The sequence below is a fragment of the Lupinus angustifolius genome, chromosome LG14 (genome assembly GCF_001865875.1).
Source record: "Lupinus angustifolius cultivar Tanjil chromosome LG14, LupAngTanjil_v1.0, whole genome shotgun sequence".
Taxonomy (NCBI): Eukaryota; Viridiplantae; Streptophyta; class Magnoliopsida; order Fabales; family Fabaceae; genus Lupinus; species Lupinus angustifolius.
This window is the reverse complement of record NC_032022.1, coordinates 14,049,949-14,077,688: the sequence shown is the minus strand read 5'-3', so window position 1 is coordinate 14,077,688 and position 27,740 is coordinate 14,049,949. Positions and strand designations below refer to the sequence as shown.

At 36.6% G+C, this 27,740-nt stretch overlaps 1 protein-coding gene and 2 long non-coding RNA genes across 5 annotated transcripts in view; 1 reads left to right on the top strand and 2 right to left on the bottom strand.

Annotated features, from left to right (window-relative positions):
• On the top strand, positions 163-25,082 carry LOC109326709. The gene is made up of 9 exons (XR_002105281.1): positions 163-590; positions 10,574-10,751; positions 11,247-11,392; positions 11,604-11,962; positions 12,095-12,193; positions 12,372-13,071; positions 14,916-15,555; positions 17,276-20,721; positions 25,047-25,082. It is a non-coding gene; the product is annotated as an uncharacterized LOC109326709 (long non-coding RNA).
• LOC109326708 (MADS-box transcription factor 23-like) overlaps positions 10,996-27,740 on the bottom strand; it is a 26,640-nt gene continuing 9,895 nt past the window's right edge. Inside the window, exons 2-8 of one of the 3 annotated variants that reach the window (XM_019559463.1) lie at positions 20,195-20,273; positions 14,932-14,993; positions 11,791-11,890; positions 11,668-11,709; positions 11,514-11,597; positions 11,234-11,388; positions 10,996-11,143 (exon numbers count right to left, since the gene is read on the bottom strand). In XM_019559463.1, coding sequence (XP_019415008.1) covers positions 11,125-11,143; positions 11,234-11,388; positions 11,514-11,597; positions 11,668-11,709; positions 11,791-11,890; positions 14,932-14,993; positions 20,195-20,273 — 541 coding nt within the window. In that variant the 3' untranslated portion in view covers positions 10,996-11,124. Of the gene's footprint in view, positions 11,144-11,233; positions 11,389-11,513; positions 11,598-11,667; positions 11,710-11,790; positions 11,891-14,931; positions 14,994-20,194; positions 20,322-27,740 lie in introns of those variants that run through there. The other 2 variants (XM_019559464.1, XM_019559465.1) reach the window with 2 other exon arrangements.
• Positions 15,838-18,879, bottom strand: LOC109326710. The gene is made up of 2 exons (XR_002105282.1): positions 18,789-18,879; positions 15,838-16,112 (listed from the first exon to the last, which is right to left on the bottom strand). It is a non-coding gene; the product is annotated as an uncharacterized LOC109326710 (long non-coding RNA).

The following is a 27,740-nucleotide window of genomic DNA, read 5'->3' as shown; positions in this document are numbered from 1 at the left end:
TAAAAAGAAGAAGAAAGAAGTGCCAAAACGAAAGAAAAAAAATGAAACCACGACAGTCTCCAATCAGAAGGCAAAAAGAGCAAAGAGATTAGAAGAAGAATACGAAACCCTATATATTATTCAATTATTACTACTGTATTTAAAATAAGCAACAAAATGTGGATAGCACGCACCAGATGACGCGTGTCGATTAAAGTGGATTCCCCTTCTTTTTTTAATCCCGAATTGTCCCAGATATTTTCCATAACCTCCAACTCCTTCACAATTTTCCTTTGCTTTTTCTCTTCTTCACTCTCTTCACGCACGTGTATGCAAATTTTCTCAACCAGATCTCTCATTCAAGCTTCCATGATTCATTTCACTGATTCATCCATGGATTTCGATCATTCTCTTCTCGCCGGAGGATGTAAATTACGGATGAAATTCATTTGCGTATTGCATTATTTCTCCATCATTTGTTATTACTCACAGATTATGCGTTTAGTTGAATTCACGTTCGCGGAGGAAGCAGCTGTGTTGGTCCGTTTACGAAGGAAACACGTTTTTCATCTTCTGTATCCGTTTGATTGTTGAGAAACCGCGGGAAAAAGGTAAATAATCCGAGAAAACTTGTAATCTGATGATATGGACATTTCTGTTCGCTATTCAGCTGATTTTTCATGAATACATGAATCATTTTTTTGTTTTTGATATTATTGTTGTATCTTATGGTATTTAACTGTTTATTAATGTTGAACGTTTATCTGTAGATTTTCTTACCATCTAGGTTACTTTAAATCGGGAACAGTGTGTCATTTTGGACGGGTAAAGCCGTTTGAATCTTAAGTAACTATGAATAAGAAACTGTTAGTACGGTAATTAATGATTAATTGATTATAATATAAACTAAGTTGCATTCATCGTTCTTTCCTAGTTAGACATGTTTTTCTGTGATATATATTTCTTTTGCAGGCTCAGTACAGTTTTCAGTTATTCTCTGTTTGTTTTGATGATTTGATTTATCCAATAAATGTATACTTTGCAACGTGGATTGTGCTTACTTTTATTTTTACCATGCTTTCTTTCTATTTCAGAATAGGCTTAGGAAGAGACGTCTTTACTTTCTCTTCTTACACTCTGACTGAGATGTGAATCAGGTCGGTGAATACTCCTTTTGGTTCCACTCACTCTCACTATGTTAGGTTAAAAACCAAATAATAAGTTAGGTTAAAAATCAAATAAAGTTTGTGATTCGTCCCATGAGGTTCTATAAGCATATTACCACTTGAGTTATTTATTGTCAAACTCATAAAGCAAAGTTAGGGCAATAAGCTAATGAAATAAAGCTGAGTTCACTATTATTTGACAACAATAACAAGAACAAAGTTTTTTCTCCCTAGGTGGGGATGACTACATGGAGTAGATAATGACATTGTGTTCCATCAGAATTCAGAAATTGCAATATTCCATCTAAATCTAAAAAAAGTAATGTAGACAAAAAATTTGCAGAGACATTTTTTCGGAATATTTTTTTAGTAGTGGAATCATTGGATTCATGTAGCCAACTCACCTAGTTGGAAAAAGTATTGGCGGTTGTTATATTCTGTAGAGACATGAAATTCTATGTGAATCTGTGGCAAATAATTTGGATATGACCATGTGCCACTCAGAGGTAATCAAATGGTTTTGAAATGGATGTCACGTATTCTGTGTTGATTGGTGAATATCACCATTTATATGGGAAAAAGTCCAATCTGGATGAGCTATAGCTGTATGGCTAATGTTTCTAATCTAATTTGCTAAAAACCTAAGGCAAAATTTCTTTGACTAGTAATTTGCTATTGGAGCTACCTGGATTTTATCTGTGGTCCCCTGATAAAGTGTTATTTATTGTTTATAATTAACTTTGTTGAAGTAAAGAGCAAATTTATTTTTCTTTTGAGGAAAAGAAAAGGCGTATTAGGCTTTCTTATTTTGTCTAATTTGTTTTTCTCCCAATGTTTGGTGTGTGGGAAATGATTCTAACTGACAGTACATGAGTAGTTTTCTTACCACTTTCCAGGTGACTTACATTTTGGTTTTGTAAGTTCTATTTTAGTATTGCGACAATTATTCACGTTGTTTCATCTTGCAATGTCGTTATTAATATCCCCAACATCCTGATGGCAAATTTCTATTTCCCCCTTTATATTGTTGTTTAACAGTTTGATGCTTCCTCTTCTCACTGGATTTGTGATTTTTGTTTTTGTTTTGACTTTGATGTGGGGAAACAAATGGAATAAATCAATCTACAAACCTTATACCCGTTCACCGAAAAAGCACAGGTTTAAGCTAAATCATATGAATCTTTATGTATGCCTTGATTGACTCACTTGGAATGGTTTTAATGTCGGGACAATAGTTCTGTTAGTTCCATATATAATTTGCACTTCCCTTATTGAGCAGTGGAGGGTGTATTTTGGTAACTCCTAGACTCATTCCGTGGGCTTGGCAGAGGCCCCCCTTAGCGAGGCCCTTAGATGGTTCCTTAATTGGGCCTTGAGGAGGGTGTGGGGGATAAAGAGTAGAAATTGGGATGGAGAGCATTTTTAGGGATCAGACCCCACTATTCTAACTATACATTCCCAGTTCTTATCAACTAAGATACCAACTCGGGATGACGGAAGGTGTATTTTGATTTGACACTAGGTATGTGTTCAAAATGTGGGTGCTGTAGGACAATATAATATTTGCTTACTGTGTGCAGGATTTTAGGGTTACAAACAGAGGCTATACCATTCACGACTTAATAGAATGATCCGTAACATGTATATTAACTACAAATGCTCAAGAAATTGAAGATACATAAATTGATAATTTTGAGAAATTGTTACGGGAGATTTTTGGCAAGTGGCAGAAGCCAATTTTTTAAAAGAGATACTCTGAAGACAAATAAAATGGTCAATGAAAATAAAGTGGTTTCTGGAGGTAAAATGGTGTATTTAAGGTTTGTGAAAAGTGGTGTAGATTGAAGGGGTGAGCTAAGAAGTGCTAATACGAAAGAGTCTCTAACTGATAGACATGGTCAATGGATACGGTTCATGTTGTCCATGATTCAATTCATGATATGCACCAAATGATCGTAGACCTAATGAACTACCATGGATGCATATTATGATACAGAATGTCTACATTGTTGCTATGAGGCCAATAATTTGGCCGATGGGACTCTTAATGTAATAAGTTTTGATGTGCACTCATGATAAGGCTCAAACCAGGTCAAAGATTGTTAATGCGTATAAAAGGGGAAAAAGGGGAGTTTGATTGAAATAGAATAACCAACTTACCTATTATACCCTTAGGTAGTTAGGGGTTAATCTTTCTATAAATAGAAAGCTATTAGAGGGAAGTTACTCATATTTTTAAAAGGGAATTCCAACTGATTGTGGAATCAGTGAGGGTGTGGATCGAAGGATCCTTGTATACAGATAATTCTTCTTCTTCTTCTTACATTCAATAAAATTCTCTATAGAACCCTAGCAGAATCCAATTGATTCTGGTTAGGGGCAATCCCTTTCAATTCTGTTCCTATAATTGCAATCTTTGATATCAGTGTTTATCACTGGTATTAGAGCACCGTTTCTAGTGCCTGAGGGAAGTGAGAACCACCATTGTTTCCGCCGCGATAGCTTATGGTTTCCATGCGAAGCATGTCACGAGAAAACGAAGATTGGGAAGGGATGAGACAAGAGAGAGAGGAGCTTCAAATGCGAGTGGAGCTCAATGAGGCACGCATGAAGAAAACAGAAGATTTGCTAGAAGCTATAGCCTCGAAACTAGGGATTTCAAGTGGTAATTAATCCACAGAGAGGAGTAGCGAAAACGAGGAAGAGGTAGAAAGCCACAAACTACCTTCAAGTCACGATAAGTGGAGGAGACTTGAGATTCCAATTTTCAACGGTGATGATGCTCATGGTTGGGTGCAGAAATTGGAGAGATATTTTGCGATGTGAGCCATCACAGAGGAGGAGAGGATGCAAGCAACTATGGTTGCCCTTGATGGAAAGGCTCTTAGCTGGTTCCAATGGTGGGAATGATGCAACCCCTCATCCACGTGGAGTAGCTTCGAGATAGTAGTGGTAAGACGTTTTCAACCCTCTATGATACAAACCCCCTTTGAATTGTTGTTGTCCTTAAAACAATAGGGTAGTGTGGAAGCATACGTAGAAGAATTTGAGAAGTATGCAGGGGCTTTGCAAGAAATCAATCAAGATTTTGTAAGAGGGATCTTCCTAAATGGGTTGAAAGAGGAGGTGAGGGGAGAGGTAAGGTTGTATGAGTTGGGAACTTTACCTGAAGTGATACAAAAAGCCATACTCATTGAATAGAAAAATACAGTAATGAATAGGAGGCCTAGTGGGGGTTATGCTAAATCTGAGACTCCATACAAGAACCCAACTTACAATAGGGTGGTATCATTGGATCCATCTACTACTGGTAGTAACAGGAGAGGGGTCATCATCAGTTAGTAGTGTAGTTGGTAGTGCTAGAACTGTTCAAGAAGTTGATAGTTCCAGGAACAGAGAGGAGTATAGGAGGCTTACCAGTGTTGAGATGAAGGAGAAAAGAAAAAAGGGACTTTGCTTCAGGTGTGATGAACCCTTCACTAGGGATCACATTTGTAAGAATAAACAACTAAGGATGCTTATTCTTAGTGAGGGGGAGGAGTCAAATGGGAAATTAAAGGTGGGGCAAGAGCAGGATGTCCTCAATTCCCTACAACTATCCATTTACTCAATGAAAGGGTTCACTTCCACTAAGTCTTTGAAGATTAAGGGGACTCTGGGTAGTAGATCAGTGGTGGCGATGATTGATTGTGGAGCCTCACATAATTTCATAGCCAAGGAAGTAGTAGAGAGTATGAAGCTGAAAGTGCAAGAGACTAAAGCCTATATGGTGGAGTTTGGGTATGGACACAAGGTGAAATGTCATGGGAGGTGTTCACAACTCAAACTGATTCTACAAGGGTTGGAGGTGATTCAGGATTTTTACCTATTTGGGTTGAAGGGAGTGGATCTGGTGTTAGGTACTGAATGGCTAGTAGGGTTGGGTGAGGTCAGTGCTGACTTTGGGAAGATGGTTCTAAACATCAATAAGGCAGGGTCCACCTTTACTTTGATGGGAGATCTCACCTTGATCAGGACAGAATTGTCCTTGAGGGCCCTCATGCAGGTCCTTATGGAGGAAGGGGAGGGCATAATGATCCAGTGTAATACTCATCAGCATTCCTAGACTAAGGAGGTTGTGCCAATAGAATTGCAACAGGTGCTACTCCAGTATCAAGATGTTTTTCAGGATCCTCAAGGGCTCCCACCCTTAAGAAGGCATGACCATGCCATTCATTTGAAGGAAGGAACTGAGGTACCTAATATCAGACCTTACAGGTGTCCACTTATCAAAAGGCTGGAATTGAAAGATTGGTGGCTGCAGGGGTAATTAGACCTAGCATCAGCCCCTACTCTAGCCCTGTTATTCTAGTAAAGAAAAAGGATGGGAGATGGAGGTTTTGTGTAGACTATAGGGTACTTAACAAAATTACTGTGCCAAATAAGTTTCCAATTCCATTGGTTGAGGAACTACTTGATGAACTAGGGGTGCAAAGGTGTTCTCTAAGCTAGACCTTAAATCAGGCTATCATCAGATAAGGATGAAGGAGGAAGATGTTGAGAAGACAACCTTTAGAACTCATGAGGGATACTATGAGTTCTTGGTCATGCCATTTGGGCTGACCAATGCCCCCTCTACCTTTCAATCACTGATGAATGAGATCTTGAGGCCTTATTTGAGGAAGTTTACTCTGGTGTTCTTTGATGACATCCTAGTATATAGTTCGGATTTGAAGACTCATAGCCAACATTTGCAAATTGTTTTGGCACTACTAGCAGGACATTCTTTGAAAGCTAACCAGAAGAAATGCAGTTTTGGCCAGAATAGCATTGAGTACCCATGCCACATCATTTCTGAGCAGGGGGCATTTGCTGACTTATCTAAGGTGGAGGATATGATGACTTGGCCTCAACCTACCAACATCAAGAGCTTAAGAGGGTTCTTAGGCCTCACTGGATATTATAGAAAATTTGTCCAAAACTATGGGAAGATTGCTAAACCCCTGACTGATTTGCTAAAAAAGGACTCATCAATTGGACTCTTGAAGCTACTACTGTCTTTGAAGAGTTAAAGAAGGCTATGGCCACCCTACCCTTACTAGTTGTTCCTGACTTTGATAAGGAGTTTGTAATAGAAACAGATGCATCTAGCAAGGGGTTAGGGGCAGTCTTGATGCAGGAGGGAAGGCCACTAGCTTTTTGGAGTCAAGGTCTGTCCTTGAGGGCTCAACAAAAATTTGTGTATGAGAGGGAGCTGATGGCATTGGTTCAAGCAATCCAGAAGTGGAGGCATTATGTGGTAGGAAGACATTTCATCATAAAAACATATCAAAAGAGTCTCAAGTTTTTAACTGAATAGAGGCTTTTTTATGATGAGCAATTCAAATGGGCAGTTAAGTTGGTGGGATTAGATTTTGAAATTCAATACAAACCAGGGAGTGAAAACTCTGTGGCTGATGCCCTCTCTAGAAAACTTATGTACTCTGCCATCTCCATTATCAATAGTGAAGAGGTAGACCTATGTAATAAAGAGTTACAACAGGATTCTAAATGGAAGAGGGTCCTTCAGGAATTGACTGTATCCCCTAATTCACACCTTGATTTTGAATTGAAGAAAAGGATTCTCTACTATAAGGGGAGGCTGGTCTTGTCTAAGTCATCCAACAAAATTCCTATCATTATGGTTGAGTGCCATGAGACTCCTATGGGAGGCCATTCTGGCCATTTCAGAACATACAAAAGGATTTCTAACTTCTTGTTTTGGGAGGGGATGAAGTCAGACATTAAAAGGTTTGTGGAGAATTGTGAGGTGTGTCAAATAAGCAAATATTCTACATTGGCCCCTGTTGGGTTATTACAACCTATTCCCATACCTCAATAAGTATGGGTGGATGTCTCTATGGACTTCATTGGAGGACTACCTAAGGTCAGGGGCAAGGATACTGTTTTTGTGGTGGTGGATAGGTTATCCAAGCATGCTCATATGTTTGCTCTGGGTTATCCCTACTCAACCAAGGATGTAGCTACCCTGTTTCTGAAGGAGGTGGTTAAGCTACATGGTTTCCCTACTATTATAATTTCTGACAGAGACTCTGTGTTCCTCAATCAATTCTGGAAAGAAATATTCAGGGTGGCTGATACTCAACTCAAATTTAGCACCTCCTATACCTACCAACATCAAGAGCTTAAGAGGGTTCTTAGGCCTCACTGGATATTATAGAAAATTTGTCCAAAACTATGGGAAGATTGCTAAACCCCTGACTGATTTGCTAAAAAAGGACTCATCAATTGGACTCTTGAAGCTACTACTGTCTTTGAAGAGTTAAAGAAGGCTATGGCCACCCTACCCTTACTAGTTGTTCCTGACTTTGATAAGGAGTTTGTAATAGAAACAGATGCATCTAGCAAGGGGTTAGGGGCAGTCTTGATGCAGGAGGGAAGGCCACTAGCTTTTTGGAGTCAAGGTCTGTCCTTGAGGGCTCAACAAAAATTTGTGTATGAGAGGGAGCTGATGGCATTGGTTCAAGCAATCCAGAAGTGGAGGCATTATGTGGTAGGAAGACATTTCATCATAAAAACATATCAAAAGAGTCTCAAGTTTTTAACTGAATAGAGGCTTTTTTATGATGAGCAATTCAAATGGGCAGTTAAGTTGGTGGGATTAGATTTTGAAATCCAATACAAACCAGGGAGTGAAAACTCTGTGGCTGATGCCCTCTCTAGAAAACTTATGTACTCTGCCATCTCCATTATCAATAGTGAAGAGGTAGACCTATGTAATAAAGAGTTACAACAGGATTCTAAATGGAAGAGGGTCCTTCAGGAATTGACTGTATCCCCTAATTCACACCTTGATTTTGAATTGAAGAAAAGGATTCTCTACTATAAGGGGAGGCTGGTCTTGTCTAAGTCATCCAACAAAATTCCTATCATTATGGTTGAGTGCCATGAGACTCCTATGGGAGGCCATTCTGGCCATTTCAGAACATACAAAAGGATTTCTAACTTCTTGTTTTGGGAGGGGATGAAGTCAGACATTAAAAGGTTTGTGGAGAATTGTGAGGTGTGTCAAATAAGCAAATATTCTACATTGGCCCCTGTTGGGTTATTACAACCTATTCCCATACCTCAATAAGTATGGGTGGATGTCTCTATGGACTTCATTGGAGGACTACCTAAGGTCAGGGGCAAGGATACTGTTTTTGTGGTGGTGGATAGGTTATCCAAGCATGCTCATATGTTTGCTCTGGGTTATCCCTACTCAACCAAGGATGTAGCTACCCTGTTTCTGAAGGAGGTGGTTAAGCTACATGGTTTCCCTACTATTATAATTTCTGACAGAGACTCTGTGTTCCTCAATCAATTCTGGAAAGAAATATTCAGGGTGGCTGATACTCAACTCAAATTTAGCACCTCCTATCATCCCCAAACTGATGGGCAGACTGAGGTGGTTAATAGATGCTTAGAAACCTACCTCAGGTGTTTTGTGGGACCAAGACCTAAACAGTGGTTAGAGTGGCTATCATGGGTAGAATTCTGGTTCAACTCTAACTACAATAGTTCAGTTGGGATGACACCCTTTAAAACCTTGTATGGCAGGGAAACACCCACACTTTTGAAGGCAGGGGCTATTCCCTCTAAGGTGGATGAGGTAAACAGGTTGGTTGCTCAGAGGTATGAGGTATTGGAAGAGTTGGAAGAAAATTTGCTGAAGGCCCAGAATTTGATGAAGCAGCAAGCAGATAAGCACAGAGGAGCTTTGACATTGAGTTGGAAAATTGGGTATATCTCAAGTTGCAACCATACAAACTAAAATCATTGGCCAAATGACCATATGCTAAGCTAGCCCCAAAATACTATGGTCCTTACCAAGTGATTGAGAAGGTGAGACATGTTGCTTATAAGTTAGCTTTGCCCTCTCATGCCAGGATACACCTAGTGTTCCATGTGTCATTACTGAAGAAGGCCTTAAAACCTCAACAACAACCTCAACCCTTGCCTCCAATATTGAATGAGGAGTTGGAATTAGAGGTCATCCCAGAAGACCTCATGGATCAGAGGACAGATACTCAGGGGAATGTGGAGGTACTAGTCAAGTGGAAGGATCTTCCTAATCATGACTGCACATGGGAGGACATAACTACCCTACAAACAAGATTTCCAGATTTTCAACTTGATGACAAGTTGATTCTTTTAGGGGAGGGTATTGATAAGGCTCAAACCAGGCCAAAGATTGTTAATGTGTATAAAAGGGGAAAAATGGGAGTTTAGTTGAAATAGAATAACCAACTTACCTATTATACCCTTAGGTAGTTAGGTAGTTAATCTTTCTATAAATAGAAAGCTGTTAGAGGGAAGTTACTCAGATTTTTAAAAGGGAATTCCAACTGATTGTGAAATCAGTAAGGGTGTGGATCGAGGGATCCTTGTATACAGATAATTCTTCTTCTTCTTCTTACATTCAATAAAATTCTCTATAGAACTCTAACAGAATCCAATTGAGTTTGGTTAGGGGCAATTCCTTTCAATTTTGTTCCTATAATTGCAATCTTTGATACCAGTGTTTATCAACTCAGGAGTTTAATTGTAATTGTGCATTGCTCCACTTACAGTTCTTGGTTCTTTTGAATAATTAAATGCATATACAGATGTTCCCGGATATAAGAGCTAAGGATATGATGTTAAATAATTAAATGCATATACAGATGTTCTCGGATGTGAGAACATGCTATACCCTATTGGTTTGTGAAGAATATTTTACTTGTAATAATTTTACAAGGTTAACAGATTTTCATGTCATAATCTACTCATTATATATTATAAAATTATCAATTTTCATTTTATTAACCTGTCCTTGTAGATTACTTTTCTTGTTGCATGATTCACTTCTTTCAATTTATGAAATGCTAGATTCCCTGACAATGATCAGATTAACAGCTTCTGCGGTTGTTATTACTGTTAGGGATTGTCTTAGTCTCTTACACTCTTCGTTAAGAGCTTTCTTGTCTTTTATTTATCTGCTGGTCTTCTCGAAACATTGTACTGTCTTCCCACATACCTTCAAATCATCTTGATAATTGTGGCATTCATATGCCATAGTTTAACTATTGCATCCTTTTTATTATATAATAGAAGGCTATTTTCCATGTCCATATGACATGCTAGTGAACTACCATCATTAATGTGTCAATAGTTTTTAGCCTTTATATCCACTTTTTGTTTTTTTTTGTGACTGAAAATGATATTTTGATTTCAGCTATCATTTTATGAGTTCAAATGAGCATTAGGTTGATTTTTTGTTCAGATACTCAGTATTTGTCTTAGTTATTTTATTCATGCACTGGTATTTTAGATTCCTTTTCCACTAGTTTCATATCATTTCTTCCTACCACTACTATACTTTTCATCCCGGATTTTTTTATCTCATATGTTGCTAACTAATCTGCTAGTTTTTTCCCCATTTGAAGAGCAATAATAAAGGGCGGCCCAATGCATGAAGCTCCTACCAAGTGGAGTCTGAGAGGGTAGATGTACGAAGTCATACCCCCGCAAACAGAGAGCAATAATTCTTTTTATTTTCTTGAAGGGTCTTGCTAACCAGGGCACTTGTTAAGAAAGCTAGAAAATGTAAGTTTTCATTGGGAAACTAAGTATATTTTTTTTAAATCAATTAAGTAGACCACTTCTCAATAAAATATGGCATTTACTGATAAGGGCACTGGTTAGGATTCTCCTTCATTAATTCAGTAGAAAAGTAAAATGCATTGCAAACCTGTGCAATTTAGAGTATTTTGTAGTTTATTGAATATTGACTTTACATACATGGTTTGTTTGTTTATCACACATGCCAGAGTTGCTTAGTTGATACTTATAAATTAAAACCTTTGATTTCAATGGTTTGTGGTCTATAGGCCACACATCGATTAAAAGCATAAAATTCAAATCTTAGCCCATTGTCTTCTTGAAAGTAATGCAGAAAGGTTCATCTCCTGTAGAGCTATCAATGCAGTTGCAATCTGCTACAGCAATGAGCAATCAAAATAAACTCATATCAAGATTTCTGGTGTTGTGTCATTATTTAATTATCAAGTAGCTAAATGAGATCATACCCCAATTTTGTAGCTTCTGTAGGTTCCTCATAGTTTTGTTGCTGTGGCTGGCTTAGCTGGAGACTCACGGGAACCTGCAAATTTGCTTCTATGCTTAGACCATTTGTGAGAACAGAATTCCGTTTTCTTCCATTCCAATCTCTTGTTCCATATACCTGGGTTAGTGAAACTCTCTTTTTAAGTTCACAGTAAAGCTCCTTACATTGTTGCACTTGTTTAAGACAAAGATCTTTTAGTTTTAGGAGATTATTTTAGTTTGTCTTGCTATACAAACTAATACCTTCTTTTGGAGTTCTGTGTTTTCTTGATGAATTAAGTTTACCTTCCTATACAACTCCATATTTTCTTGGTGTATGAGCTTTCCCTGCAGCATATTAAAGAAACAATATCAATGCAAAGTAGTGAAATACATAGTTTTCTGTTTCTAGACTGACCTTTTGATTTAGATCCTGTATTTCGTCCATTAAAAGTTGGTCCTGCATAAGTCAATCTGATGTTAAAGTATCACATTTTGAACTTAAACATGAATGACTCCATTTTGGGTGGTAAGCCTGAACCTTTTGCACACGGACACCACGGAGGCTAATTTCCAGTTGGTTCTCCAAAGTCTGTAATTCTTTGACAGTCAATCCTGACAGTTCTTCTCCCATCATTTGCCTGTTAGTTCATACCATATACATGAAGAAATTTGCTTGGATTTTCATCTTGGACAATTTAAAGTTTATCAAGGTTAGAGACAATGGACATATTATCCAGCGAGGACATTTTTCCTTGTCTTTTATAATTTGATCGTAATCAATAAAATCTTTAAGCTATTGTAATTCATAAGTGTAATTTTCTGACTCTTTGATTGTCTTTCAGTTTTTTACTTGGAGAGCTAAAAGATATCCAATTAACATTTGAGACCTTTCTTCTATATTCATGTTGGTGGCTGCCCAGAGAAAAGGATATTCTAGAGAGGTAAACCGTGTTTGTTCGGACTTTTCTTCTGACCATAGTCTTTTTGAAAGTTAAGGCATGAACATGCACATTTAAACATAGTGATCGATGCTCATTGATAAATATTTGAAGCCACCTTGTGGCCTTATATAATCTATTTGTAGTATTAATGCTTCTACTTGTTTGACATTGTTTACAGAAAATGAAACTTTTATAATAGAGAAAAGAGGGAAAGAACAACTAAGGGGATGAAACATATCCTCTGGAACAGAAAGTAGTCTCTAATCGGTATTGAGAAAAATTACCAAGAATTAGTGTAGGTGCTTAATCTCAATGCATATTGGGCATGGTGGTGCACATGATGACTTGAAAGACTTCAAAACATATTTGGAAGTGTTTGTTAATACTCACTGTGCTAATCTTTACATGCATGAAGGTATGAAAACAACTTGCCTTTCAAGAAAGACTTTACCTATTTTCCATGATGCTATTTCCTATGGAACTTAACTTTCATCCATTAAACACTCCCCTCAACTGGTGCATATATATCATATGCACCCATATTGTCATATAAGCATGTCATCCTTGAGGCTCGAAGTAAATAGATAGATTGGCTAGTTTGTAATTCGAGTTCATCTCACTCAATATGTTTGGTTTATTCATGAAAGACTGGATTTTGAAGCAATGTGCAATCCTGGTTTATTAGCACTAATCAGCATCTTGATAGTTGTGGTTTAGATGTTGAGACATGTTAAGGGCTCTCTCGAAAAAAAGTTGGTACATAAATATAGGGGCCACGTACTCATGTGGACAATGCTGCTTATATAGATGTTTTTTTGATAGGCTGCTTATATAGATGTTGATTTGGCAAGATCTCTTAGTGATATGTCAACTTCTAGGTATTTTATTCTTGTAATTATCTTTTCTTCATCTATGGAAATTTCTTTATTTATCCAAAAAACTACCAAGGAGGGGTTATGAAATTTACTTACAATACTAATGATGAATTGATGATAGATCTCCTACCAATCTACAGTGCCTGCCTTGGACTAACAGGGAACCCTGATCTTGTGGGAGTTTAACATTTTTACATCAATAAAAGAATCAATTGTTTCAGCATCTAGCATCAAATTCTTTCAAAATATTAAGAGCATACTTCCTTTGAGAGATAGCAATTCCAGCCTTTGATTGGGCAACTTCAATCCCAAGAAAATATTTAAATCTTCCTAAACCCTTAGTTTTGAGGTGTCTAAACAAGTGTTGTTTCAGACCTTGAACCTTTGTGATTGTGGCTTGTGATAACAATATCATCTACATAGGTCATAAGATAAATGCACTTATTGAAGGATGAATGCTTATAAAACAGAGAGTGGTCTGCCAATTCAGCACCGGGGAATTTTCGGTAGAGATGAAGGAAAGATAATAGGGACTTCGAATAATATGAGATTCATATTAATTATAATATGATGATCAAGTGATACAAAAAACAAACCTTACAGCCCTATTTATACCAACTCAGTCCTAATTAGATTAGGACACAAATATAGGAATATTAATAGGAAATATATACTAAGAGGTTATCTAAGATACTCTATAAATATTTTTGATACAACAATGATATAATGAGATATTTTCATATATTCTAACACTTCTAAAATTGATACCTCCTAACCTTGAGCTTGTTAAATTGAAACACATGAATCAAATAAAATATAACCTGCCAAACAGTGTGATAGTGTCTAACACCTGCTTTTCAGGTGGAGGTAGTGGCTGGTGATAGTTGGGCTAGTGTATTTGGGATCTAGAGTCAGGGCCATATGATGTCAGTGCATCCTGGTCAAAGCTAGATTAGTGTCTGGGTCATAATCAACATAAGTTACCATCATAGTGATTATCGGTGAGAATAAAAGTCAATACTAGCATGATTCGCTCATGTGAAAGAAATCATCAGAATGATTGTTGGATTAGCTGTTGCTGTTATGGTAGCGTGTGGACCACACATGCCAGCAACAGGAGCTGAAAGTATTGGCCCACGGAGTAGTTTTTCCTTTGTTGATGGGTCCTCTCTGTTCTAGAGATTAAGAATGACAAAGACAAGACTTGGAGATTTTAGGATCCTTCTGGACTAAATGGCAAACCCACAACACAACAATAAGAGATTGGACCGAGCCTGCTCTAGTATCAACTTGAAAGACATTAGAACAGATTTATGAAGTGTTTGTTAGTTGCTTTAGTGATATACACTAAGCATGCTGATATTTGCACACATGATGAAACAAATACAACTTTCATTTTCTTAAATTTAGCTATTTCCTAAAATGGTGTTTCCTATAATACATTTACTCTCATACATCAAATGCTATCCATTACCAAGACCTTGCTTTAAGACAGCCATGTCAAAATCAAATATAATTCATGAATATAATCATATTGCAAAGCAAGTCTAACTGTCTGAAAACTCCCTTGATGATATGAGTTCCAGGTAAATGCACTAAAGAAGCATTTAGTTTTAAATAGCAAAACATTTTAGTATCCTTGTTTATATAAAATAAACAAGGATACTAAAAATGCACCAAAGGTTTTTTTAATGACTGTTTTTTCTTCACATTTTATTCTCCAATTTGTAAATGATGCAACTTGGTTTGAAATGGTTTTGAACAACCAAATTTATCAAAAACCTGCATCTTTTGTGTTCTCTTTAACATGGATATTTTTTAATCTTATCTCTAAAACAAACATGCAGTATGAGAAGAATGTACCTGTGACTTTCTTGCAAGTCCTGCAACTGTTGCCGAAGCATTGCTGCCTCCCTTTGCCAAAACTATAAAATGGTAAAATCAATCAATAATTTGTTTGATATTAAAGGAAAATAAAGCACATGCTTCTACAATAGCTATTAAGTTGATTTCTAGTTCTTTCATAACTAAATTTAAATGATGCAAATTACTAGTAGAGTTTTTAAAAATAAATATGAATGAAGAATTTCAAACATACATATGATTGCCATTTATAGTGGTTGAAGTTTTTAACTTTTAGATCCTGTTGACTTTTGGGAATTTTACAGCAGCCTCATCTAGTGGGAATAAGGCTTGATTGTTGTTGTAGATTTCGGGGAATTTTACATCGTTTGTTCCTGAGATTAGCTAAAGTATTCATTATATAACTTTTTCTTGTTACATGTCGTAAACTTGACACCATCAAAATTGGTTTGGCTATATCTATAATTTCTCCATTAATAAATACACAGCTGAAGTAGTTGTAGTTGCATACTGTGCAATTAAGCACGGACCAGAAAAGGTGGAAGGTGGAAGGTGGAAGGTGGAAGTTTCTCCACACTCATGTTTTTGCAGGTCCACATCTTTCTCTAAAACTTAATCTTTTAGGTATGTTTGTCTTTTTGTCCAAAAATTGTCTGCCTACCACCGCTTGTGGATATCCTGACTTCACTTGTAAGCATGTGGGATGATTCTCCCAAGTTTTTCTTTGCATGGGTTTTACCTTTTTCTTGATCTTTTCCTATTCTGACATGGACTAGTTTCTTGGGTTGCTACTTTGTTTTTAAATAAGTAGGTTGTAGCTCTAGTTTTATTCCCTTTAATATGTTCGAGATTGTGTTGTCAAAGTTGGCTTTGGCAGCACCACGACGCAATGGTGTCGTGTATTTCATGATCCCCACCATTAAAATCTCCGAGCATGGTGGGTTGTTCTTGCTGCTTAGAATGGCCAGAGTGGAATGCTGCCTGTGCGTGAATAAATCCCTTATCTTCCCCTCCTTTAACCAATGTACTTGTGATATTTTGGGGGTGTTTGTGTCTTTCCACCATTAATACTTATTGCATATTTCACTGATTGAGGTTGTGACAAAAGTGTCAGGTTCCCAATCCCCACCAAACTACAACTTCTCTAAGGGATGCAAAAGAGCAATAATGATGAGAGAACCCTGCAATTATCAAATTGGGTACTTTTAAGCTTTAGTTTTCAGTTTTTAGAATATTTCTGACATGATATTAGACAATTGGCCACACAATTATTACTGTAATGAACATTATAACAACAAAATATATTGATGAATATCTTGCAATAAATTACACAATAATTGAAGGTCCTAAAATGAGTTTCTATGATTATTGTTCTTGATACATTTACTTGGAAATCTATAGCTCCTTATAAGGTGAACTCTTTTGTCTAGATATGTGGTACTAAATAAGATTAATTCTATTGAGTAGTTGCAGTTTCAGAAACCTAAAATAGCCATTTCCCCTAGAGTAAAATATTTGTGTTATGTGTATGAACAACTCTGAATTAGTTATATATCCTGCTTTCAAATTGCTCAATTCCTTCTTCGCTGTGGCATAGGTGGTTTGGCGTCTGTAAGGAAGTTTGGGCTTGTCTTTATTAAGGTTCTATCTCAAAACCAATTGGCAATGAGATGAGTAGCCAAATAGATATTTAAACCACTCCTCTAAGACAATTAGATGGGTGATGTGGGACTTACTTCCCAACATCCTACCTCCTAAGCTATGGGTTACCTTTGACCTAAGACGGAATGACATCTTTTAGCTAATGATAACCGGAGAGAAGTTAGGGTTTGGATTTGATATTGTGTTAAGATTCTATCTCAACCAATTGGCAATGAGAGGAGTAACCCTACAAGTATTTAAACCACTCTCAAGACATTGAGGCTCGCAATGTGAGACTTATAAAAATAAAAATGGTCAAGATTCAATTGAACCTTGGATGAGAAAGTTCTTTCAGTTGGTGTGTTTTTAGTTTTCGGCAATTGAGAGCCACTTGATGTAGAGATTAGCATTGAGTTAGATTATGAGATTCTTTGTCTATTTACTCGTTCTCGTTAGTTAGTTTTTTCTGTTTGATGTGGTAGTGGGTCTCTTGATAGATTTGGCAATTGTGTTTTTATTGACAACACATGCACCTTTTGGTTCTGGGTTCATAAAGTTAAGCTGTAAAATCGAATGCTTAGAAGGTACTTGTGAGTTTTGTCACTCTTATTTAGGCTGGGTTGTGGAGTATCGTTTTCGCTCCCTAATTCAGGCAAGATTAGCATACCGGATATAGAAATTATGTAATATTTTCTATGGTCAGGTATTGGGGGAAAGGAGTGCACATTTGTTGAGTTTATAGGTCATTTACTGGCCAATCATGATTAAAGTATAGAGTATTTAGCATTGATAAACATTACATTGGTATCTATATCCCATTTTCTCTCAATATTGGACCCTCTTTGCTATACAGTGATGAAAGTATCTAAAAAAACTAAATTGCCTCAACTCAAGCAGCAAATGGGAGAAAGCTCGTTTTTTAGAGGAAAACTGCTGTAAGAGGTTTTGTTTTTGGCCTTTTCCATATTTGAACTTGATTATAGTTATCAGAGTGTATTAGAGACTTAGGCTTAAATAGGTGTAGTTAGTCCGTGCTGGCTGGGTTTCATGAAGTTAGTTAGTACCAGCTTGCTCTTAATCTCTGCTAACATTCTCCCACTCAAGTCCTCTATTACTATGTGACACTCTGAGTACAGCAGCTATGGTCCATAATCCAGTTTTATACCGGAGGACTAAGCATATTGAACTTGACTTATTTGTTGACAGAGGCAAGGTTCAAAACAAGTTTGTTGAAGTCAAACACATATCAGCCAACTTTCAGACTGCTGACATACTTACAAAGTCTTTGTCTCCAACAAGGTTCATAACTCTCAGAAGTCAGCTCAAAGTTCTTGAGCTCCATTCCCTGGATAACCCCTATTTGGTTTCAAGGGGGCATGTTAGAGTTGAGCTTTAGGCTTAAATAAGTGTAGTTAGTTATAAACTCAGATGTGCTAGCTGGGTTTCATCAAGTTAGTTAGTACCAGCTGGCTCTTACCTCATATATAGAGATCCTCTACCACTGTAAAGCTTAAGTTTCAATAATAAGAATAACAGTGACAGATTCAGTTACTTCTCTTTCCCTTCAGTCTATACTTCTTACGACAGTTAACACGAATAGCTCAGTCAAGTTGGTAGAGGTCAGCTAGGCTGGTGTTGTTAGAGATTTCTCAGGCTCTTGAGGTTTCTTGATAAGTGCACATTAATGCACAATTTCCTCTTTCCTCATTGTATCCATGGTTTACTACTTACAAAATGCCTTCTTTTATCAATCATAGTATTGATATTAAGCAGTTAAAGTTTATCACTAACATATGCAGTACATTTATTTTTTATTTAATTTTAGAATGGATTGCATGTGTTTCTTCAAATCATAAATTGGTTTGGATATTCTTATGTGAAACAATGTTTTTTTTAATATGTAAATGTTGTGCTAGAAAATTTGGGGAAATGAAAATGTGAAGCTTTTGAATCCAGATAGCCATCTAATTTGTTTATTGACATCTCAGCTATTTTTCAAATGTTTAATTATGTGCTTCCTTGCATCCATGTGTGTGAGCTGTACCACCTGAAGAGTTTTATGACTTATGCTGTATTTGGTATTCTCTACCACTCTCTTACCTCTTGAATGTTATTAAACCGACATGCATTACTAGACATGGTGCAAAACAATAAGAACAAAAACAAATTAGTGCATTATATGAAGAACTCAAAGCTGGCTCTGGGATGATTCTTACCAGCAAGTTTAGAGATCCATCTTCCATTTAGAATCCCAGTTTAGCTAGTGTTCCTGATGGATCATAATTTTGAGAAGGATTTGCTGGGAATAAGAAGCAACATTCTACTGCATGGTAAAGAACTTCCATGTCACTAGAATTTACTGCTCTGAATCAGCAGTTCTGCTTTATTCCATAGGATTTGGACCTAGGAAATGTTATTCTCGAGTTACCAGACCATGCTTCAATAATTCTTCTTTCGAATTTATCCTTGATACTCTCACATTCCTGGTACCTATTAGTGAAGATAAACGAACTATCTTTTAATAGAATTGAGTCGGAATCCGTGCATCAGTTTATCGCTAACTCCTGGATTTCCATTGACTTTTCCACCTTCTGCAAATGCAGACATGTTTCCTTAGTCATGCATTACCAATGATAATTGAATTACAGCTTGCTACTAAACTAGGAACGTCTCATTGGGTGTCTGGTCTAGTGTTCTGCCAGAAGCGCAGTATGGCATATGAATCTTAACTGTCAGACAGTGGATGATCTGTGTTGTTTCAGCTTGATCTCTACATTTACTTATTAAACATGCTTTCCTTTAGAAAAGAAACTTATTCTTAAGAAAAGCTAACAACCATGGGTTGATGGGAGTAACAAGTGATGTAGAAAGAACGTGAAATTGAAGAGAAGTTGCTGGTATTTTTGTGAGAGAAGTCCTTAAATTTTCGTTTCATTGTGTAGTTTCTTATGAAACAGAAGGAGGCATTAAGATACATTTCTTTGAATCTTCTGAGTTTTTTCTTCTGGTGTGGTTAACTATGTTTTCTATTGTTTTTGACACAAAATATGTGTTTTGAGAGCAGAATGGATTGTGCCTTTGTTATAGGCAGATCACAGAGCATTTTCTCATATTAGGCATATGACCATGCTAACCATGATCTGAAAGGGTCAGTTAGGTTCCTTCTGTTTGTATTTTCATATGCTCTAGGTCCTAAGTAACTCCATTTCTTAGTTTTAATCAACTAGGATAATTCACTGCTTCTATGTCAGAGTTTGTGATGATCGTTATTGTTAATGGGGCCGCCATGGTGTCACGGCTAGTGTGTTTGGAGTCACTGCCGTAAAACTACCTATGGTGCGGCCATTCAACCTGGCACCATCAAAGCTGATAACTGTTTATGTATTTTTCTCTATGTTTTTACTTATAGCCAGTGGGTTACTTTTAAGTTCCTTACTCATCTTTTTAGCTCTGTTTTTTCACAAAACTATTCTCATAAGTACAAATAAGCTCTCCACAAGTTCTTACATATGCTCCCTTGAACAGTGCTGCATCTTTAAATACGGAGAAAAAATAATCAACCATCTTTAAATTATTGTTAGCATACTATTTTTGGGCATAGGTATAAGATATTTATAAATACCTTAACTTCAGAGGTTGAATTCCCAAGTGGATGATGCTCCTCTTTGGTTTTGTTGTAACGATCAATTACTGATTTCATACTGAAACAAAGTCATTCAAATTGCATCAGTCATCTGATTACTGACTGCTAATATTTATAAAAAAAACAAGGATCATATTGTGCAGAACCAGCACGGATAATCCCTTAGGAATAATACCAGATTTGGGGATGGATGTGTTAATTCAAGTATTAAAGATATTCCAATATACCAGTCAAATTAGTGGCGTAATCTTTTCTTTTTTGCATCTTAGAATGTTGCTATTTTTTCCTATAAAATGTAGATTCAAAGATTTGCCTTATCCACAATTACAAGCGCTTGTAATATATCCTTCTGGAATTACCAAGGACAAATGGCTAAACATTGGTCATGTTACCCAGCATTACCAGCATAGAAATAGTGTCCTATATGGTAAAGAGATGGGTTCATTCTGCTATATTGTTTGTTTTTATGATCCATATTACCAGATTTTCTGCAAAGTTTATGAAAGGTTCTATACAGGATTGTTTTAACTCATAAGATACATTTATTTAAAGTATAAAGCTTACAACTATGCTCTATGTTTCTATATTGTTGTAAAGATTTTATATCTGAAGGAAATAAAATATGTCAATCGAATAGGGTGAAGTCATGTGCAATACTGCAATGATAATAATGCATTTTATAATTCCGTCCTGGAAATGGTGTTTTTGTTGTACAAGTGATGTAAACATTGGGGACAATTATATCTAGAACTACTGTTAGCCTCCGGATGCCTGGTTTTCTAAACGTACTGTCGTTACTGATTTACAGAAACGTGTTGAAAGAGTTAAATCACTAAAAATCAGCACTTCATAATAAATAAAATTTTAAAAGGTCCTGCTGGAGCATTCTTTTATAGCACTCATTCACATAGGTGAAAAAACTAAGTTCATAACCAAATAAGAACGTTCTTCTTCCAATTCATCATTGGAGAAGAACTGTTTTTGTGTTTATTTCGCAACACTGAACAAAATAGATGCCGTTCTTATAGTTAGATAGCATTTAAAAATGAAGAAAAAATGTTAGAAGAAATCAATACTGAATAACATAAAGTAAAAGTGAAGAATGGAAATAGAATTGTGAGGTCCATTTAAGAACGGAAATAGAGTTATACCATTGGAGATGGTTTTGACTTAAGTTGTTGGAATATGTAAACAAATATAAAATAATTAGTGTAACTCATTTAAGAATGAAAAATAGATTGCACTATTGTGGATGCTCTAAGTCAAACATGTAGCGACATAATTTAGATCCAATACGAACCAAACCACTTTTGGGATGCAACAAACATGATGGATGTTGGAGAGCATCCATCATGATACTCTCCATTGCCCTCAAGGCTGTCTTTGGAGTCTTGTTTTGAACAAGGGAGGAAATGGATGACTTTAGAAAGTGTATTTCTTGTGTGGAGTTGCATGAAAGAGAGAAATATTTTTCAAGTTTTTCTAGAGTTTATGAAACTCACCACATGCTCATTTTTATAGTTCTTCTGTTTTAAATTTTTTTCTAGAGACAAACACATCAATTATCTTAATGTTCTTATTACAATTTTATAATTACATTCTAGTCTAATTCTCATTGTTAATAAAATTTTAAAATCAGAGTACAATAATATTCTTGCATTGTTAGTATTTTACTTAATATTTCTTCTAAATTTTACATTCCTAAAGAAGAAAAGCTACACTTGATGTATCTTCTTTTCTTATTCCTTTCCTCTCTCTTTGCCCCTTAATCTCTCTATTTCCCTTTTCCTGGTTACTTCCAAACACAATCTAAAGGACTTTTGAGCAAGAGCATAAAACAATGCCTTCCCATCTATTTCTCATCACAGCTAAAAACTTCTGCCATAGTCATCCAACCTCACCTCCACCAAAAATTAGGGGTGAATATTTACTGCACTACTTGCTTATAAAATTATAAATGTCACTAAAAATATATTTTATATTTTATAAGTTTGGATCAGTCATCGACTCGATTAGCTATTTGATCAATAATCATATTAGTGAGTTACTCATTAAATTAGTTAAATCGTTTACCTTAAAAGTTCTAAATATTTTATACATGATATTATTTAATAACTTTATATTTAAATTTTATAAACATTTTTATCATATAAGTACCTAATTAAACAATCAACTTTTACGACAACAAAATGTCATAGCTAAATTAACAATCATCAAAAATATAGTTTTTATGCTTTGTTTGTAACAAAAGCGAACAAATAAGTTTAACCCTTAATTAAATAAATTAGGTTTTGCTACAACATAAGCTAAACCTGCCTATGTATGCTTAATGTTATACATAGGTGATCCTAAACTCAGATAAAAGGTGAAGGTTATTAGTTATTCGACATATAACAAAACTTTATCGAATCTCTTTGATATGGATCACCGATATAATAATGCTAGGTCTTTTTCAGAAGGAACATGTTGTATCTTCCAGGTACAATATCAAAAGAGAAAGGATCAGTACATTGCTACTTGGATGTAGTGAAAGATAGCAACGGTTCTCGTACTTGTGTGAGCGAGTGTAGGTAAAGAAGCTAGTTTACGAATCTATGATACAAATTGGAACATATAAATACTCTTACAGGAAAATAATGGAAATAGTTGACATAATGATTAGGAGAGAATTATATAATTCAAAAATCTGAATGGGTTGGAAAAAAGACAAGAGAATTATATAATTCATGTTTTAAGTTGTGGTTAGAGATGGCAAAACGGGCATTGCCAGCGGACGCGCCCGCATAGCCTGCATTTTTTTACAGGCAGGGCATACAAAATTTGCATATTTTCCCGTTTCGCCCGACCCATTTTGCCCGCCAAGTTTGCGGACATTTTTGTTGGGCATGAGTGCGGTCCACGGGCAGCTCATAAACATAATTTAAGAAAAAAGTAAGAAAATTCTAAATCAGTTATAATGTAATGTGATTTTTAATCCCTAAAAAAATTATAATCAAATGTGATTTGTTAAACTTCATATAAAATATCAAAAAATTTGTTAATTTTTTATCTTCAACTACTTTATTTAATTAATTTTATTTATTATATGAATTTTTTATTTTTCTTTAATTACTCAACAATCCCCGCGGGACACCCGTTAGCCCGTTTAAAACGAGCAGAGCATTGAATTTTGTCCGTTAACTAATGCGGGCATGCCCGCGCCCGCTTAAATTTTTGCGGGCACGGGCTAAAGGGGTCGGGCGGCCCGTTTTGTCATCTCTAGTTGTGGTATATCGGTAAGACAAGCTCGAGAAATGGAATGAGTATAATTGTAGATAAGGATTGTAAGAAAGATATTCTGGGTGTAAAAAGAATAGGAGATAGGATCATATCCATGAAGTTTATAACAAGGAAGACACCTTTAATATAATTAGTGTTTATACACCTCACGTAGGGCTAGAAGGTCATTAGAAGATAAAGTTTTGGGAGGACTTAGAAGGTGTGGTCTAGACAATACCACTACAAAAAATATTTTCCTAGGATGATATTTTAATGGACATGTAGAGAAGGACACTAGAGGATTTGAAGGTGTTCATGGTGTTCATGGAATATGAGAATCAAATATGGAAAATCACATTATTCTACACTTCTCTTCAACTTTTGATTTTATAATAGCCAATACATATTTTAAGAAATGAAAGAAGCATCTTATCACATATAAGAATGGACTTACACGTTGTCAAATGGAGTGGATAAAAAAGGACAACATAGAGTCCTAAGGATTAAATGATGGAAATTGAAGCGAGAGAAAAGTAAGAGCTTCAACCAGAGGATTTCGGAAGAAGAGTATGAAAGTGCTAATGATATGTGGGAGGAGATGGCCAAAGGAATTAGAAAGATATCAAAGGAGATACTAGGAGAATCTAGAAGTTCTGGACCAAAGGATAAAGAATCATTGTGGTATGAAAAAAGTGTCCAAAATAAAATTAAGGTAAAAATAGGATGGTATAAATCATGGTACTTGTGTAAAAATTCTGAAAGTTGAGAAAAATATAAGGTAGCTAAGAAAGAGAAAAGGAAAGTGGTATGCGAAGCTAAAGATAAGTGTATGATAAGTTATACAAACCTCTAGGTCCAAAGGATGAGAAAGAAACATCCAAAGGCTTGCAAATTGTAAGGAAAGGAAACAAGAGAATTGGACCAAGTAAAATGTATCAAAGACGAAGACAGAAAAGTCTTGGTAAAGGACAAATTTGTTAAGGAAAAATGAAAGAACTATTTTCACAAGCTTTTCAATGAGAGGCATAATTTATTGCTTTCTAATAGACTACATTCGAAAAAAGAAGATCAAAATTATATTTTTAACATAGAAATAGGAAGTTGGAAGTAAAAGAAGCTTTGAAAGGGATGGAGAATGACGAAGCGGTTGCACCATATAATATACACATTGATGCATAGAAGGTTCTAGGAGAGCGAGATATAAGATGATGTAGAAAGTTTTTTAATGAGATCATGAGGTATAAGATGTCAAATGAGTGGAGGAGAAACATCTTAATCCTTATTTATAAGAACAAGAGGGACATACAGAATTGTGCAAACTATAAGGAGGTTGAGCTCATGAGTCATACTATGAAGTTATGTGAGATGATAATTAAGTGGAGGTTGAGTCAAGAGACAAATATCACTGAAAACCAAATTGGTTTTGTGTCAAGAAGGTCGGTTAGGGAGGGTATATACTTGCTACTATGATTGATGAAAATATATTAAAAGAACCAAAGAGACTTGTACATGGTCTTTATTAATTTGGAGAAGACATGTGATGAGGTGTCTAGAGAAGTTTCACACAAGAAAGGTATTCGCATTGCCTATATTCGAGCAATCAAATATATTATCAAAGAGTCAAGATCGCGTGAGAACACAAAATGAGATATGCTCACTGAGCATATCCAAGAACCAATGTCATAATGCTTGCTCTTTGTGGATGATATTCTCTTAGTGGGAGACTTAAAAGATGAATTAAATGGGAAGTTAGAAATATGGAGACAAGATTTAGAAGTACATGGATTATGTATAAGTTGAAGTAAGACAAAATATATCGAACATAAGTTTAGCAAGAGGGGAACAAATCCTACATAGAGATAAAAATTGAAGGTCATGACAAGTTACTAGATTTAGGTATTTTGGGTCTATCATACAAGATTATGAATAAATTGACTGAAATATGAATTATAAGATTCAAGGGGGTCAATGAAATGGCGAAGTATCATTTGTGATAAAAATGTATCATTTAAGCTAAAGGGAAGTTTTACCATATGACTATAAGACGTGCAATGCTATATGAGATTGAATATTGAGCGATAAAATATCTACGCTCCTTAGGTGGTTTCAACATGTGTGGAGGAGATCGTTAGAAACTCTCGTAAGGAGAATAGATAAAATTTAAGTTAGTCCAATTCCTAGAGGAACGGGAGCAAGAAAAGCCATATGAATAAAAAATGACTTAGAGGTCAATGTTTTGTCAACGAATGATTTATGATAGAACATTATGATCTCCTTCGATCCATGTAGTCGACCCCACCTAGTGGGGTAAAGGAATGGTTGTTGATATTGTTGTACAACATAAGCTAACAAAAAAAACAAATTTCCGATAACAACAAACATAACCACAAATAAGTTGAAAAAATGAGATTTTTTTCCTTTCAAGAGACGTAGATTTGATGTTTTTAAAACAAAATGATTGATTTGGCCGATGTGACTAGTTCAACACATTGAGTCACTATTTTTATCGCAAAATAACTGATTGAACTGATTCATACTGATGTTGATTCATGATCAATCATATGAGCAACTCAGGCTGGTTAGGTCTGCATTCAAGGTTAAACTAGTCAATCAAATTGAATTTAATAACAATGTATTTATTACAATTTGCACCCTTTACCTGAACTCTATGTGCCACTGCCAGAATAAAGGTGGTTGTGGTTCCCTTTCTTCACCAACCTCTCCACACTCCCATTCCTTTTCCTACCACCACTGGACATGCCTTACCCTCCACTCCTCCATTCCAGTCCTTATTCTTATAGTAGTGGTGCCATCAATCAAATTAGGTGCTTCAGTTTCGAGTGATTAAAACATTAAAAGGATGGATTGTATACATACATGTTCTTTATCAGAACACAGAGATACGAACTATGATGGATCGGATGTTGATGAAGAGGTAGGAAGTGGTCGTCAAGGTGATAGGAGGAAGCAAGAGAGTTGGGTCCGCTGGTGGAGGTACCTGAAAAGGTTCTCCGACGATCAAGTCAATATATGAAGTAGAGAGAGTGAGTGACAAGAAGAATAATATTAGAGAGTCAAGGAGTTGAGGTTAAGATGCTTCCTGTTGGTGGGTATTCCTATTTATANGAGTAAGAGTTGACATTGGGTTCTTGGCTGGTGGTGCGACGCGTGGCCGACCAAAGGTGTTGTCGGGAGTTGCTTTTCCCGTGTCAGGCGGTCTGTAGGATCGTACACTGTGCCCTTCTTGTCTTCTAGCCTGTGGTTGGTTAGGCTCCCGTTCTGCAACCCGTCTGTCGCGCTGGCAGGTAGGTTGGTGGAGTACAGAAAGCATGCTGTCCCTTGGGTCAACTTTGATGGTCCCAACAAGGGGGCCCACCTCGGCGACCAAACATATGACCTTTGGTTCGCCGGATAGGAACAGTTGCCCCCAGTCTGCCAGGATGCTGGATGAGCATGGTGGGAGACTTGATACGAGTCTCCTTTGATTTGGGCGAGGGGTCTGTTTTGGCGTCTTAACTGGCGGCTCCCTTGGGCGAGCTTATTGGATGACGGGGTCTTTTTTATGGCGGATGGTCCTTATGAGCTTCGGCGCCCTGGTGTTGAAAAGTTGTCGATTGAGTTGACCGGGGTGTTGGGCGAGGCTTGTTATGGCTGATTACTCTGTTGGGCGTATGGATTTATCTGGAATGGTCTTTCTGGGACTTATGACGTATTTCCTCGATTCGATGCACCACGTGGTAGGTATTAATGGCCTTGGGCAGTGCACTGGCCAGAGTAGACGTTTCATCATTTATCTTCTGCGACCTTTAACATCCGCCGAACTTTATTATGCCTTGGGATTGATCGCTGGTCACTTAACCGCTAACACGTGTCAAGATCTCTGGATTTTGCCGAATTTTCCTTGTTTCTCGGATTTCCATTGGATCGCACTCGAGTGTCTTTCTACGGTTCTGATGAGGACATGGGTGGGCCTTGTGGGAAGGGCCCATGGTCCAGGTTCTTCTATAAGTAGAGGTTTTCGTGATGTTTTCACTTTTACGCATTTTAAACGACATTTGAATTCACTCAGCCATTTCTTGCCTTTCGTGTGATCTCCTTTTGGATTCTTTCAACTTCTTCAAAAACCCAGGTAACCTTCTGTTCTCCATGGTTTTTATTTGTGATTATGAGTCTGACTCCGACGTGGAGATCTTCCCTGGACCTCCACCGTGTTTCCAGAGATTGCCACCTTCGTCTTATGCACTAGTGGAGGTTCTTGAACCGTTGA